Source organism: Callithrix jacchus, chromosome 11 (assembly GCF_049354715.1).
Source record: "Callithrix jacchus isolate 240 chromosome 11, calJac240_pri, whole genome shotgun sequence".
NCBI lineage: Eukaryota > Metazoa > Chordata > Mammalia > Primates > Cebidae > Callithrix > Callithrix jacchus.
Genome location: NC_133512.1, coordinates 40,498,568 through 40,513,759, shown reverse-complemented (window position 1 = coordinate 40,513,759; position 15,192 = coordinate 40,498,568). Strand labels below are relative to the sequence as shown.

Here is a 15,192-nt window from a genome sequence, read left to right as displayed (position 1 = left end):
GCTAAGTGATTTTTAATAACAGCCACTATTAAAAAATAAAGTACATAAACTTACAATTAAATAGATGATATAAATAGGGCACATGTCATCAGGACCTCCTGAGGCTGTGTCACAAAAAATATAAAGAAATAAATAAAATAAATAGGGGATATATAAAATGAAGTTTGTGAATATCAAAAACCTTTTGTTGTTATTTTATCTTTTTTACTATTATATGTTTTTGCAGTTATGAATGTCTTGTATGGTGAAAACACTATAGAGTGGGGTACTGGTGTACCTCTCTGTGTTCAGTGATGTCCTGTCGGTAGCTTTAAAACCAGCTATAGTGGGAGAATTTACGCAATGGAAATTGCTAAATGACAAATTAAGGCTTGAATTATTGCTTTGTTGATTTTGTAGAGTTAAGAAAGTGACCAAGAGAAAATGTTAATAATGAATAGTAGGCCAGATGTGATGGCTCACACCTGTAATCCCAGCATTTTGGAAGGCCTAGGCAGGATGATTGCTCAAGGCCTGGAGTTTCAGACCAGCCTGGGTAACATAGTGAGATCCCATTTCTACAAAATAAAATAATAGCCAGGCATGGTGGCACATGCCTGTAATCCCTGCTACTTGGAAGGCTGGGGCAGGAAGATTACCTGAGTTCAGGAGTCCAAGGTTGCAGTGAGCCGTGATCATGCCACTGCACTTCAGCCTGGGTGACGAAGTGAAACCTTGTCTCAAAAAAAGAAAACACACAAATAAAGGTGTCATGACTAGCTGTTACATGGTGTATAGCACAAACATATTGAGGAACTATCCTTCAAGTATAGGCATAGCCTTTTTTTATTGTAGTTTGTTTTGTTGCACTTTGCAGATACAGTGTTTCTCACAAATTGAAAGTTTGTGACAACCCTGTATCAAGCAAGTCTGTTAGTCTATTTTTCCAATGACATGTGCTCACTTCATGTCTCATTTTCACATTTTGGTAATTCTCACATTATTTCTTTTCTTTTTCTTTTTTTTTTGAGACAGAGTTTTGCTCTTGTTACCCAGGCTGGAGTGCAATGGCGCGATCTCGGCTCACCGCAACCTCCGCCTCCTGGGTTCAGGCAATTCTCCTGCCTCAGCCTCCTGAGTAGCTGGGATTACAGGCATGTACCACCATGCCCAGCTAATTTTTTGTATTTTTAGTAGAGACAGGGTTTCACCATGTTGACCAGGATGGTCTGTATCTGTTGACCTTGTGATCCATCTGCCTCAGCCTCCCAAATTCTCAAAATATATCTAACTTTTTCATTGTTATTGTATCTGTTATAATGGTCTGTAATCAGTGATTTTTGATGTCATGTTGTAATTTTGGAGGGCCAATATGTACCACATTCATATAAGACTGCAAATTTAATCAGTAATATTGTATTCTGACTGCTTCACTGACTGGTCTTTCTCAGTCTCTCTTCCTCTCCTCAGACGCAAGAATATTGAAATTAGGCCAATTAATAACACCATAATGGGCTCTAAATGTTCAAGTGAAAGGAAGAGTCATACATCTCTCACTTGCAATCAAAAGCTAGAAATGATTAAGCTTAGTGAGGGATACATGTCAAAAGCTGAGACAGGCTGAAAGCTAGGCCTCTTGCACCAACAGTTATCCCAGTTGTGGATACAAATAAAAGGTCTTAAAGGAAATTAAAAATGCTACTGCAGTGAAAACATAAAAGGTATGAAAGTGAAACTGCCATACCACTAATACGGAGAAAGTTTGAGTGGTCTGGTTGGTCTGGATAGGTCAACCCAGCCATAACATTCTCTTAAGCCAAAACCTAATGCATAGTAAGGCCCTAATTCTCTTACTCTGTCAAGGCGGAGAGAAGTAAAGAAACTGTAGAAGAAAGATTTGAAGCTAGCAGAGGCTGGTTCAGGAGGTTGAAAGAAAGAAGCTATCTCTATAACATGAAAGTACAAGGTGAAGCAACGGGCAATATAGAAGCTGCAGAGAGTTATCCAGAGGATCTAGCCAAGATCATTGATAGAGGTGGCTATATTAAACAATATATTTTCAATGTAGGTGAAACAGCTTTCTGTTGGAAGATGTCATCCAGGATATTCACAGCTAGAAAAGAGAAGACAATGCCTGGCTTCAAGGCTTCAAAGGACAGGTTGACTCTCTTGTCAGAGGTAAATGCAACTGGTGACTCTAAGTTGAAGCCAGTGCTCTTTTATCATTCCATAAATCCCAGGGCCCTTAACAATTATGCTCAATCTACTCTGCCTGTGCTCTAGAAATGGAACAACAAATCCTGGGTTACAGCACATCTGTTTACAACACAGTTTACTGAATCTTTTAGGTACACAGTGGAGACTTAGTGTTCAGAAACAGGGATTTCTTTCAAAATATTATGCTTATGGACAATGGACCTGATTAACCAAGAGCTCTCATAGAGATGTACCGGAGAATAATATTGTTTTCATGCCTGGTAACCCAACATCTGTTCTGTAGCCCATGAATCAAGGAGTCATTTCAAGTCTTAGTATTTAAGAAGTGCATTTCATAAGGCTGTAGTTGCCATACATTAGTCATTTCTCTGATGGATCTGGGCAAAATAAATTGAAAACTTTTTGGAAAGGTTTCACCCTGCTAGCTGTCTTTAAGAATATTTGTGATTCATGGGAGAAGGTCAAAATATCAATATTTATATAGGAGTTTGGAAGAACTTGATTCCAACCCTCATAATGACACAGAGGTTCAAGACTCCAGCGGAGGAAGTTATTTCAAATGTGGTGGACATAGCAAGAGAACTAGAATTAGAAATAGAGTCTGCAGATGTGACAGAATTGCTGCAATCTCATGATCAAACTTGAGTAGTCAAGGAATGGTTTCTTAGGGATGAGCAAAGAAGTGGTTTCTTGAGAGGGAATGTACTCCTAGTGAAGATGCTGCAAACACTGTTGAAATCACAACAAAGGATTTAAAATATTATATATCATCATTAATATAATATAATACTAATAATATATTATTAGTTGGTAAAGCAGCAGCTGGATTGGGTAGAATTCCAGTTTTGAAAGACGTTCTACTGTGGGCCAAATAGTATCAAACAACATTGCATGCTGCACAGAAATCTTTTATGAAAAGAAGAGTCAATCAGTGCAGCAAACTTTATTATCTTATTTTCAGAAATTGCCACAGCCACCCCAACCTTCAGCAACTGCTAGCCTGATCAGTCAGCAGCCATCAACTTTGAGGTAAGAACCTCCACCAGCAAAAAGATTACCACTGGCTGAAGGGCTCAGATGATTGTTAGCAATCTTTAGCAACAAAATACTTTTAAATTAAATTATGTATTTTTTTATATACAATGTTATTGCACACTTAATATAGTTTCATATACACATAACTTCTATATGCACTAGGAAGCCAAAAATTTGTGTGACTTGCTTTATTGAGAAATTTGCTTTGTTGCTGTGGTCTGGAACTGAACCCACAGTATCTCTTGTATTCAAAAACTTAATTATTCAATTTAGCACATAATTTGCTCACATAAAGTTGTTCATGGACAAATGGGTGAAGTTCTGACATTTCACTTATTAATGAAAAAGAAAATATCAACCAACACTCATGTTATGGAACACTTTTTATTAATTGCAACCATAATTTAGGGAGGATAGAGGAATTCAACAAAAGCATTAGAAGATATTTAATTGGCCATATGAAGATTTAAACATAATGAATATTAAATCATTTTTAATAACTGTGTCATTTATTCTTTATACTGAAGTATATTTCAAAAATATATACATAGGTGTGTTTTCTTTCCTAGAGAACAAATTTGTCAGCATAGCACTGACACTCTTATACTTTACACTGCCTGAGGTTTATCCATTAGTTGCCAGCTCATTTTCTTCTTTGATATTCTTACATTTGTTTGGCTAAAATTTGAAATAGTTCTCAGATAAAAGTTGAAAAAGGTAATTCCTTGTCATTATCCCTATTGTCTTAGGTTCTTGATACAGGAAGCTGTGGATATTGGTTATAGTGTTTAAGGAATTCCATTTTCTTTCTTCTAGTTACAAACTTTGCCTCTCCTGCCTTCCTGTCACAGAGGAGGCTATGGAACTCAGACTCGATTAATTTGCTCAACAGTGATTACTGGATTATCAAGCGTCCAAATCAGAGAGAATTTGTCGCTAGGTTTGACACATAGATGCTCAGGGGAACTTCTTCCTAGGGTGGCTAAGCTGGCAGGTAAGTTCTCCACCATGTGAAGAAGGTATCTCTATAGCAGGAGAAAATGAGATTACTATGTCAAGAGAGGTAATTCCCATAGTAATGAACAGCAGTTAGAGCATATCCTGGTAATGCTGACTCTCCAAATCCAGTTCTTGTAGGCATTAATTCATACAGCCATTGAGTTATTCTAATATTTTTCCAGCTATATGGGCAATATATTGATCTTTGCCTCAAGATAATATGAGTTGGCTTTTTCTTATTTACAACATTAGGGTCCTGACTCATAAAAATCCCTGTGTATTTAGTGGGATTGGCTTCATTGAATCTGCAAACATCCTGAAATTCTATGCAAGATTTGTGTGTTTCTGTTTAGGTGCATTTTTACCCCCTGGGTATAGGATTCATGGCTTTCCTCAGATTTGAAAAAAGAAAATAAGCCTCTAAAAGCTGACTAAAGTTAATGTGAATCAAAATAAGCTAAATGCATAGCTTTCTATGTCAGAATTTGTTTAGCATGTACCATACAAATCAAGTGGTTACATTCACCTGAGCATGAATTTGAGCCTTTCTTTGATGTTTTTGGCCTAGATTTCAAAGTTTCCTATGAGTTTTAAGTCCCAAAGGCACTTAATTTTCATTTGATTTCTTCCTTGTTACTTTCTTCACATAGTAACCTATTTGTATATGTGTGATATTGTTAGCATATTTCTCAGCAGAGACTAAAATGGGAGGCACTTGTTATTCACTTAATTTATTAAAATTTCAAGGAGAATGAACAGTGAATAAGAAGTCAGTGTCTATATTTTATCAAAACTTTTGAAAAAGGACTTTTATCTATCTTTAGAAATAACTTTCAAGGAAATGGCACCAGGCATTAAACTCAAATTTGATAAGTATGTCTCAGATGCTTTAAGATTACTTGTACCAAGACTTCTGGCTTAAGAGAACAATGAAATTAAGTTATAGAGTGGGAAGAACTTTTACTGGGGCAAATTAAAACTAGACAATGTGAATGAGAAGACAGTAACACATAAGAAACCTATCTTTTTCTCTTGTAATGTTAGCTATCAAGTGGAAAATAATTGCATTTAGTAAAAAGCAAAATAAAGTGTTCCCAATACTATGCATTCAATACCTTTACTTCAGAAAAAGCTAAAGCAATTTTAGAGGATGATTTTCGTCTAAGAAAGTAATTTATTGCTTCGATAAGCATGACACAGAAGGCTGTGCAGGTCCTGCTCGCCTAACTGAAGAAGTATTTTGTCAGCCTCTGTAAGAGTTTTGATTGATTGTATCTATGGTACTAAAAAGAAATTATTTAAGTCTTCCTAAAAATATAATGCATGCAATAAAGTAATATAGTGACTTCTTTGAAAATAAAGCCTAATTGAAAATGAAAATGCAGTATATTTAAGTTTCTGAAAAATAAAACACTTTCTTACCAAAGCCAATAGACAACATTATAAATATCCTATCAAGGTTGAAGTAAATACACAATGTTTAAGACCTATAGAAGAATACAAATAGGCTAAAATATCAGATTAATGGATAAGTCTAGTAATGAGAGTTTAAGAGCAAAATGTATGAAATTAACTGGACCCTTTAAGAAAAATTCACTACATTTAAACTTGTGCACTTAGTTGAAATTTAGTTTTGCTTCTCTAAATCATACAAACCATTAAGTTACTAGTTGAGAATGATTAATTGGTACACAGAAAGAAATTCTATCCTTAGTTCTAACGCTGCAGTCGTTTATATCTATTTAATGGGTAGTTAGGCTAGTCTTACCTTTAAGGCTAGCTCATATTCTTGGAATCTATATTTTCACAAATACTTCTTATGCTATTTGCAATAATATTAATTCAAACTTATGCATAGATAGGTTAATACATAAGCATGACACAGAAAGCTATTAAGCCCTTGTTCACTGAGCCAAAACAATATTTTGCCATCCTTTACATGACTGTGTGTATATGTGTGTGTACGTGTGTGGGTGTGTCTAAAACAAAGATTTGGGTACAAAATTAATAAATTGGCCCTTGAATGTTCCTGATGACAGAACTCAGATTTTCACAAAAATTCAGTACAACAGAATTGCAAATTAACATGGCTTTAGGTGTTGCGTTGAGCTCCAAGATGAAAAAGTTAGATGAAAAGAAATCTGGTTTAAGACAAGAAATATGTGACATATTAGTCTTTATTATCTACTTATTGAAATTTTTTTATTACTTCTGTAAGATGCCTTACCTTGATGTTGAAAGTAGCAACTGATCCCAAAATAAAGTATGCTGTAAAACAGTTTGGCACCTGTTTAAGTTGTTGTTCTATGTGACATACAGATGGAGTTTTAAAACACAAAATAAATAACCAACAGATCCACATGGGAACTCTTCACACCAAAGACTTTATAGATACTAAGGAGTACATAAAACACTGCACTGTCACCCAAGGATAATACTAATATAGGGTTAGAAAGTTTTCACCCTTATGCTGCCAGAAAGGAAATTGCAAGCAGATGATATACACAGTACATTGGTATGCTTAATACACTTACTCCATGAAGTGTAGAAAAGCTGTCAAAAAGAAATTACAAACAGCATTCCAAATGCTTAGGAAGTTAATATTATATTTTAGAAAAGTAATGACAGAAAACCATTTTCTCCTTCATACATGCTACTTAGATATCTGCACAAGCTTTCCCCTCACATATAAAAAGCTGAAAATAAATGGAAAATGCCAATAAAGTTGGCCATTAATATTGCCATTTCCAGAAGAAGGACAATAATGTGACATCTTTCATAGCTGACAGGATTTCTGCCAGAGGGTTGGTAGATTGTCCTCTACTGGGTTATTTCTTGTACCTATTTCTCAATTACAAGCTTGTGTTCCTGCAAAATACTTGTCAATAAATAGCCTTTGTTTCTGAAAACAGCATCTGCCCTGGGTCCCTTCTATTCTATTTTAATAAATAAGGGTCAGCATATGATTTTTTAAAAATCTGAAATCTTCTTTACTAGTCTCTCCAGAAATACAGCAACTAAAATTAGTCCTAAGCATCCACTTTTGTGCTTTCTCCCCACCCCCAGACCTGATAATGATCATGCTACCTTTTCTGATTCATAGGTAACTCCTAAACTAGAGGTACATCAGACCCAACAGGCAGAAAAACAGCCTGCAAGGCAAGAATGTGAGACCCAAATGTTGCCACCAGTTCAAGCTGAAGTACAAAGGAAGCCAAAAATTTACCCTACTATGTCTGATTTTTAAAATTCTATAGCCCATTTTAAGTTAAAAATTCTATCTCCTCTTTTTTCAAAGTGTGAAATGAAATGAATGATCCCCCATCCCAGACATGAGGATCATTTTTTCTACCCTCTTCCAAATGTGAAAACTGCTGAGAGATTAAAAAGAACAGAAGTCAATAGGCACTGAGGAAAAACATAGGTCTTGGAGTTGGTTTGTTGTAGGTACAAAACATTTGAAGTATTAGTGTAAACATTTTAACAAAAGTAGGAGAATTCTTTTACTTTCAGAATTTTTATGTGCATAACTTTGCTTAATAGACACTGACTGAACTTTGATCATAAAATAATTATGAAAACCCCAAAATGAATTTGACTGCTTGCCATAATTGATGCAGCTACACTTTGAAAATAACACATGAGGCAAGGAAGGAACACAGCAGAAAATTTAGAATCATAATATTTTAGGCAATAACTATTGATTATTTTAAAAGCCAGAGACTAATAAATAGTTTTATAGGATGCAGTTTTATAAAACTTAAAAGTAAGTTTTTTGTGTGTGAACTCTCTAGAGAATAGAGAGTTGGCAAATATACTATACTTTTGGCAAATATACTAGTGATGGAACACTTTCTATTCTGTAATAATTATATTGTATGCAATCATTACTTTGTAGGTCTTTCCTCCACTACATTGAGCTTCTTAAAGTAAAGAGCCTATCTTTGTATCTGCAGGTCCTACACAAAGTACAACTCAATAAATGTTTGCACACTTTATTAATTTACTTATTTATACCTTATATTGTTATGGAATACATTCTTGAGAGTTACATTAGAATCAGTTCTGAAGCTTTTCATAAAACAAATGCTCAGGCCCTACTCTGCACATAGGACTAGATATGTTTAAAAGGCTGTAGAAGTTGATATACATGCTATGACTTGATGGATATATAGAGATATGATGGACGCATTCCTGCCAAAGTCAGAAACAAGGTAAGGAAACCTATCAGCTCCACTACTACTAAGCTTGGACCAAAGCTAATAGCTCATGAATCATAATAAGCAGCATTGTAAGAATTTGAAAAGAAAGAACCCAGTGCAGTAGTGTGTACCTGGCACCCAAAGTAGTCCTAGCTACTTGGGAGGCTGAGATGGGAGGAGGGCTTGAGCCCGGGAGTTCAAGGCCAGCCTGGGCAACACAGGGAAATCCCATTTCCAAATAAATAAATAAGTTAGAAAAGAAAGAGTAAAACTGTATGTAATGACATATTATTAGTTGGTGTACCGAGAACACAGAAGATAATACGAAGACTAACACAAGAAAAAAGATTTAATAAGGTAGCAGATATTAAATTAACATAAAAATCAATAGCTTTCAAAAATAGAAACAATAACCAATTAAAATATATAATTAAACAAATCTTTAAGGACAGAAAGAAAATGCTTGGAAATAAATCAACAGAAAATGCACAAAACCTATGTAAGAAAAACTTTAAAATATTCAAATTTAGAAAGTTAGCCTAAAGTAATGGAAAGACATCCCTTCTCTTTGGGAAAGAAAACTCAATACTATAAAAATGTAAATACCCTTCAAGTTAATATACAAATTAAATGTGATCCCAGTAAAGATATTCTGAAGTTGTTATTGTTATTTGATGAAGATAGATTAATGCTAAGATTCATATGGGAAAATAAACACACAAGAATACATTGGGAAACTCCAAATAAAGAAAAGCTAGGCCTGGTGCAATGGCTCATGCTTGTGATCCTAGCACTTTGGGAGGCCACAGCAGGCTGATTGCCTGAGCTCAGGAGTTCAAGACCAGCCTGGGCAACACAGTAAAACCCTATCTCTACTAAAATACAAAAACTTAGCTGGCAGTGTGCTCCTTGTAGTAGCAGCTGCCCAGCAGGCTGAGGCAAGAGGTTTTCTTGAACCCAGGAGGTGGAGGTTGCAGTGAGCCAACAACATGCCACTGTACTCCAGCCTGAGTGATAGGGCAAGACTCCATCTCCAAAAAAAAAAAAGCTAATGAGTGGGAACTAGACTTACATGACATAAAACATACTTTAAAGCCTCTATAATTAAAAAAAAAGTAAAGTGCGGATGCAGGAATAGACAGACCAATAGAACAGAATATCAAGTTTAGAAATAGATCCAAGTACATAAGGAATTTAGTAAATGATAAATGTGGAAGTTTGCATCACTGAGGGGAAATGATGGACTTTAACAAAAATTATATTCAAATATTAGAATTTTGGAGCCAGGCGCAATGGCCCATGCCCCAGCACTTTGGGAGGCTGAGACAAGAGGATCACTTGAGGCCATGTGTTCAAGACCAGCCTGGGCAAAATAGTGAGAACTCATCTATACAAAACATTAAAAAAATCAGCCAGACCTGGTAGAATGTGCCTGTGTTCCCAGCTACTTGTGAAGCAGAGGTGGGAGGATCACTTGGGTCTTGGAAATTGAGGCTACAGTAAATGGTGATCACGCTACTGTACTCCAGCCAACCTGGGTATCAGAGCAGCACTCTGTCTCAGAAAACAAAACAAAACAAGAATTTTGGAAAAAGACAAAATTAGATCCATCCTTCATCTATTCAAAAGAGAATTCTCAAAACACATCAGGTATCCAAATATAAAATAATAAATTATATAATTACTAGAAGACAACATGAGTGAGTTCATTTAAAACATGCCAGGGTCGCTATGCACATGACCCTGTATCAGACACTGTATTTAGGTGATCTCAATGAAAAGTTGCTCAAAACTCAGTGAAGAAGATACATTGTCATCATACCACTCTATTGATGGAGAAACCTGATGCGGATAAGCTACAAGATAGAAGGCCACATAATTCCCCAGGTGGTCTCTCTCACCCTGATTATGGAAATTAACAGCTTATATTCATAGGTGCATTCACAGCCTAAAGGGGATTTTAAGAAACAAGTTATCATATGCATTACAGGCCTTTGCAGCCTTCTTCAAATTTGTCATGCTGAATAGTTGAATCCAGGCTATTTTGGGAAAAACAAGGGAAGATCCTGCTGGAAGGTTGCAGGCTCAAGGCTGAAGTTGTGCCAAAAGTTTTCTTCTCTAGCTATCTATAATACATAAAGAAGCAAAGAAGTTGCTAGTCGATGAGCTCACAGGTGTCAGCTTCCTTAAAGTGAAATTCAAGGACATCAAGGATTGGTCCAACCTAGTAATGCCGTGAGAATAATGGGGATTTTTGCCAAACCTGACCATATTAACATGACATATTCAAAGACTCAGCTTTAGCATTCACTGACTCTATTATTGATTTGTGACAATCTTTGTGACCCTGGGAGCCTGGGGACAATTCTGAAATCTCCCACTTGGACAGGCTACAGCAAAGTGTTTCAAACTTTGAAAGGCTGTGTGGATGCCTGGGAGCCCAAAGTGCTACAGGTGGGTATGGGTGCACGTTTTCAGGTACCCAGTATCAATAATCTGAAAGCAGAAATAGTGCCACATTACTTGCCCCCTGACACCCAGGTCTATGTGGCTGACAACTAAAACCTTTATGCTCAGGCTCAGATGTCTAATAAAGCCAGTGACTATGGCTTGGTGTATGATTGGCGACACCTGAAGTTTCACGAGTACGAAGAAAAGTAAGGTCTAGACACTGGAGCCAGTAAAGGTTGGCTGCCTGATACTGAAGTTCAGAGTCATGACTTGGACTGGACAGAGGCACCAGCAGCTGTGGTGGTTGGCAGCGAGACCCACGGCATGAGTCTGGAGTCTCTGTAGTTGGCTGAGAGCACTGGGAGCAAGAGGCTGCTGATCCCTGTTGCCCCTGTTGTGAACGGTCTCAACCCAGCCATGGCTGCACGCAACCTGCTTTTTGAAGGGAAGAGACAATTGTGGGTGAGGGTGGAACATTTAAGCAGGGACAGGAGTTACCACTGAGAGGTACCATGCTCAGGAGCCAAGAGGTAGGCATGATACCATCACATGGTTGCAGGAGAAATAAGAATCTCTATAAATTTCTGCTATTCCTTAGCAATAACAGATCAGAATCATTCCTGAGATCCCCCATCTCCACTGACTTTAAGGTTATATCTTATTTTTTTCTTTGTGACAACACAAATAGGGGATTCATGTGGCTCTATATGTGTGTTTTCAAAAATTGTCCACTGAGAAGTATTTCGTGCCCAGAAAGCTCCTGAAAGCATCGTCTTGGGCAGGGAGGAATTTGCTCCACCAGCTGGTGAGTGTTTTGCAATCATCAAGCACTGGTTATAGGTCATGGCCAAGTCACTCACATCTGATCATTGGTCACTGGTAAATAAAATAAACTATAAAGTGTAGAACCAGCAGATTACATTAAAAAGTTGTATTTGTGTGGTCAAAAAGCTAAATAAAAAAAGATGAATTTAGAGAAATCCTTTCTAACTATGACTCAAAAAGTAGAACCATTAAGAGAAAATATTTTACCTTGCAGCTCTTATTGTCAAAGGGACCTTTATCCAATAGAAGGCAGAGCCTCTACTCACAAGAGCAGGGAAAATCAGTCAGAGGTATCTGGGATGAATCTTGCAGCTACAGGACCAGTACCCAGACATCTGTGAGATTTGGGCAAAACTGCCCGTTAAGTGCAGCCTACCTCTGCCCCTCACAGTGTTCACCCACTTCATTCAACGGGGATTTTGCCTTTTCTTCCCTGTTAGTACTCCACCAAAATTAGAGCCTCTAGTCTCTTTCTCCAATACCCAGAGGCTCTGCATAGGGTTTACTACCATTTTCCCACCAAAGGCCACATTCTATTCCAGAATTCTCCATATTATTAGTCATCAACTGAGGACCTGCTTTGAAATAATAACCCAGAACCAGAATGCCATCAAATTGACTTCTTCAGATACTTGCACTTCCTTGTACATATTTATACCTTGATATGACATGGACCCCTTGCATTACCTGTCGTCTCTAACAATTACTGCACAATTGGTTCTTCTCAAATAATGACTCCTGCTAGGACCAAGACCAGGACTTCTTTCAATTTTGCATTTTGGACTACTGGCTTGGTTTCCTCGGTGTTTTACCTGCAGTTAAGTCACTATTCTCAGTGATGCTTTTCCTACACAATCCTGTCTTTCCTTTCCTATGTCCAGTCCCTATGGGTAGAATTCGCTAGCTTTCTTTAATCACCAAACTGCCTTTCATTATACTGTGGCAGACATTATAGGTCTCACTTGTATCAGTTCTTTCTTTCTGGAAATGTGATGCATTATATTTCTCTGTCCACCCTTTAGTTAGGTGACATTGTCTTAGGTCAAGTTTCCCAGATCCAATCTGTAAGACAAGAACATATATGCAAATGATATATTAAGGAAATATTCTCAAGGAAGACTGTAAGGAAGTGATAGAAGCAAGACAGACAATGAAATAAAGCCAAACAAAGCAAAAGTCCCACACAGGGTAGGTTTTATTAAAATCCCACAGGAGAATTTTGAAGGGCAAGCAATTTCTCAGAGTTGTCCCAACCTGAAGCAAGGACCTGAGGTAATATTCCTGTGCAAGACAATCTCTAATCAACAGCCATGGCCAGGTACAGTGGCTCATGCCTGTACTTTGGGAGGCTGAGGCAGTCATATCGCTTGACCCCAAAAGTTTAAGATCAGCCTGGAAAACATAATGAGAGCATGTTCTCTACAAAAAATTAAAAAAATTAGCCTAGCATAATGGTGCTCACCTGTAGTCCCAGCTACTTGGGAAGCTGAAATGGGAGGATTGCTTGAGCCCAGGAGGTTGAGGTTGCAGTGAGCTGTCAACACACTAGTATACTCAGCCTGGGTGACAGAGTAAGATGTGTCTCCCCCCAAAAAAAAATCAACAGCCACTTGGGTGTATGCACCAGGCATTTCCAGCTCACAGTGCAAAGGGGCTCCAGTAGCCCAAATAGAAGCCATTGAAGAGTCCCAGGTGCTGGCCATTCAACATATGCCAATCAGGGATTTAAGCCAAGGACAGACATTGTTTCAGGTCTCAAGTGAGTGGTTCTCTGGTCAATAACTTTTAGATGGAAATTATTACCACAGTGAATTTCATTTTCAGCATGCACTCCTCCAGCATTTTTTCTCCTTCCTTGTTAATTGAGAAGTCTGTCTGCTTTAGACAATGCAGCACCATAAGGTGGTGGAGTCTAGTCAGATTGCATCTTTGAGTTATGGAGGCAGAGCCTTCTTCTGACGTATATTAGACATGCCTATTAAGTGAGAAATAAACTTAGCCTGTTTGTTATTATAACAAATCCTCTCCTATCCTAACTAATACATATCCCATTTATGTACTTTTCATTCAAAAAGATTTTCTGAAAAAATATCATGTGCTAGATATTATGCTAGAGAATATAAAGATAAAAAAGAAATGTTCCTTTTCCTCAGCAAGCCCCTTATCATAATAGAGTCTAGGTAATGCCATGATGGAGATATGCTGTGGGACCCAGAATGCTATGTGAACAATGAGTAGGAGACTCTAAATGAGACAGCAAGGCCAGGCAAGGCTCCTTAGAGGTTCCATATGAGTCATATTATAAAGCATGAGTTAAAATTAGCTAGAAAAATAAGGGGGCTGGGAAAGGAAGGTCAACAGAGACAGTCAGAACATGAGAAGCAAAGTTCTGATTTGTGAAGGACAGGATACACTGATGACTCACTAATGTATAATATGCAAAGTAGTATTTTGATATTTCATTTGTTGTAGCTTGGCCTGCCGGACTGAACTACAAACTAGTTGATTGACAGGAAGTCATTTCAAATGATGAGCTAGTTTATGACCTAAGGCAAATTATTATTTTACTTCTCTGTGTCCTGTTTACCTACTAGGAAAGACAAAAATACTGACCTCCTTCATAGAGATGTTTAATTACTATTCAAAGTTGCTCTAAAAATATCAAGCCCTTCTCAAACATAAAGAACTAGTACAATTTCCTTGGGAGCTGTGCTAACAGAAGACACTGTAGGTTTACATCCTTAGATTGCAATAAATCTAAAGAAGAAAATAATTATCGATTCCTTTCCACTAGTATTAGAGAACTTTCTACTGATATGTCTTTAATTATCTCAGGCTAAAAAAAGAAATGGTAAAGGTATTCTATGACAAAAATAGGAAATTTTTTTAGCATCATGAGCCAGACATGGGCTCACACTTGCCATGCTAGCATTTTGGGAGGTCAAGGTGGGCAGATTTCTTAAGCTCAGGAGTTCTAGACCAACCTGGGCAAGAAAAACCCCATTTCAGCAAAAAATAAAAAAATTAGCTCAGTGTGGTAGTGCGTGCCTTTAGTCCCAGCTACTTGGGGGACTGAGGTGGGAGGATAACTTGAGTCCAGGAGGTTGAGGCTGCAGTGAGCAGAGATCCTGCCACTGCACTCCAGCCCAGGTGACAAAGTGAGACTCTTGTCTCAAAAAAAGAAAAAAAAGTTACCAGGAGCAACCAGGGAACAAGTACTCAAATGACCCATTTTACCTTTTTAAATTTAAATGCAAATGATGACGAACTAACATCTAATGAGCAAATAATATGTTCTAGAACTGTTCTAAGTGTTTTTCCACGTATAATCTTTTGAAATTATCTGGCAACCTTGTGCCTACATAGTAATAAACCTACCTATCTAGGTTTATTACTAACTCTGTCCTACAGATAAGGAAATACAAGCACAGAGAGTTTAGCAGTGTTCCCAGTGCCACTCATTAACCCCGACGGCTCATGGGTC

The 15,192-nt window shown here is 37.4% G+C and overlaps 1 protein-coding gene across 1 annotated transcript; it reads left to right on the top strand.

The window, feature by feature from the left end:
* The first annotated feature begins 10,709 nt into the window (after positions 1-10,709).
* Positions 10,710-11,387, top strand: MRM3 (mitochondrial rRNA methyltransferase 3). Its single transcript, XM_054236955.2, is given in 1 exon segment — positions 10,710-11,387. A coding segment is annotated over 1 exon segment (678 nt).
* The last annotated feature ends 3,805 nt before the right edge of the window (positions 11,388-15,192 follow it).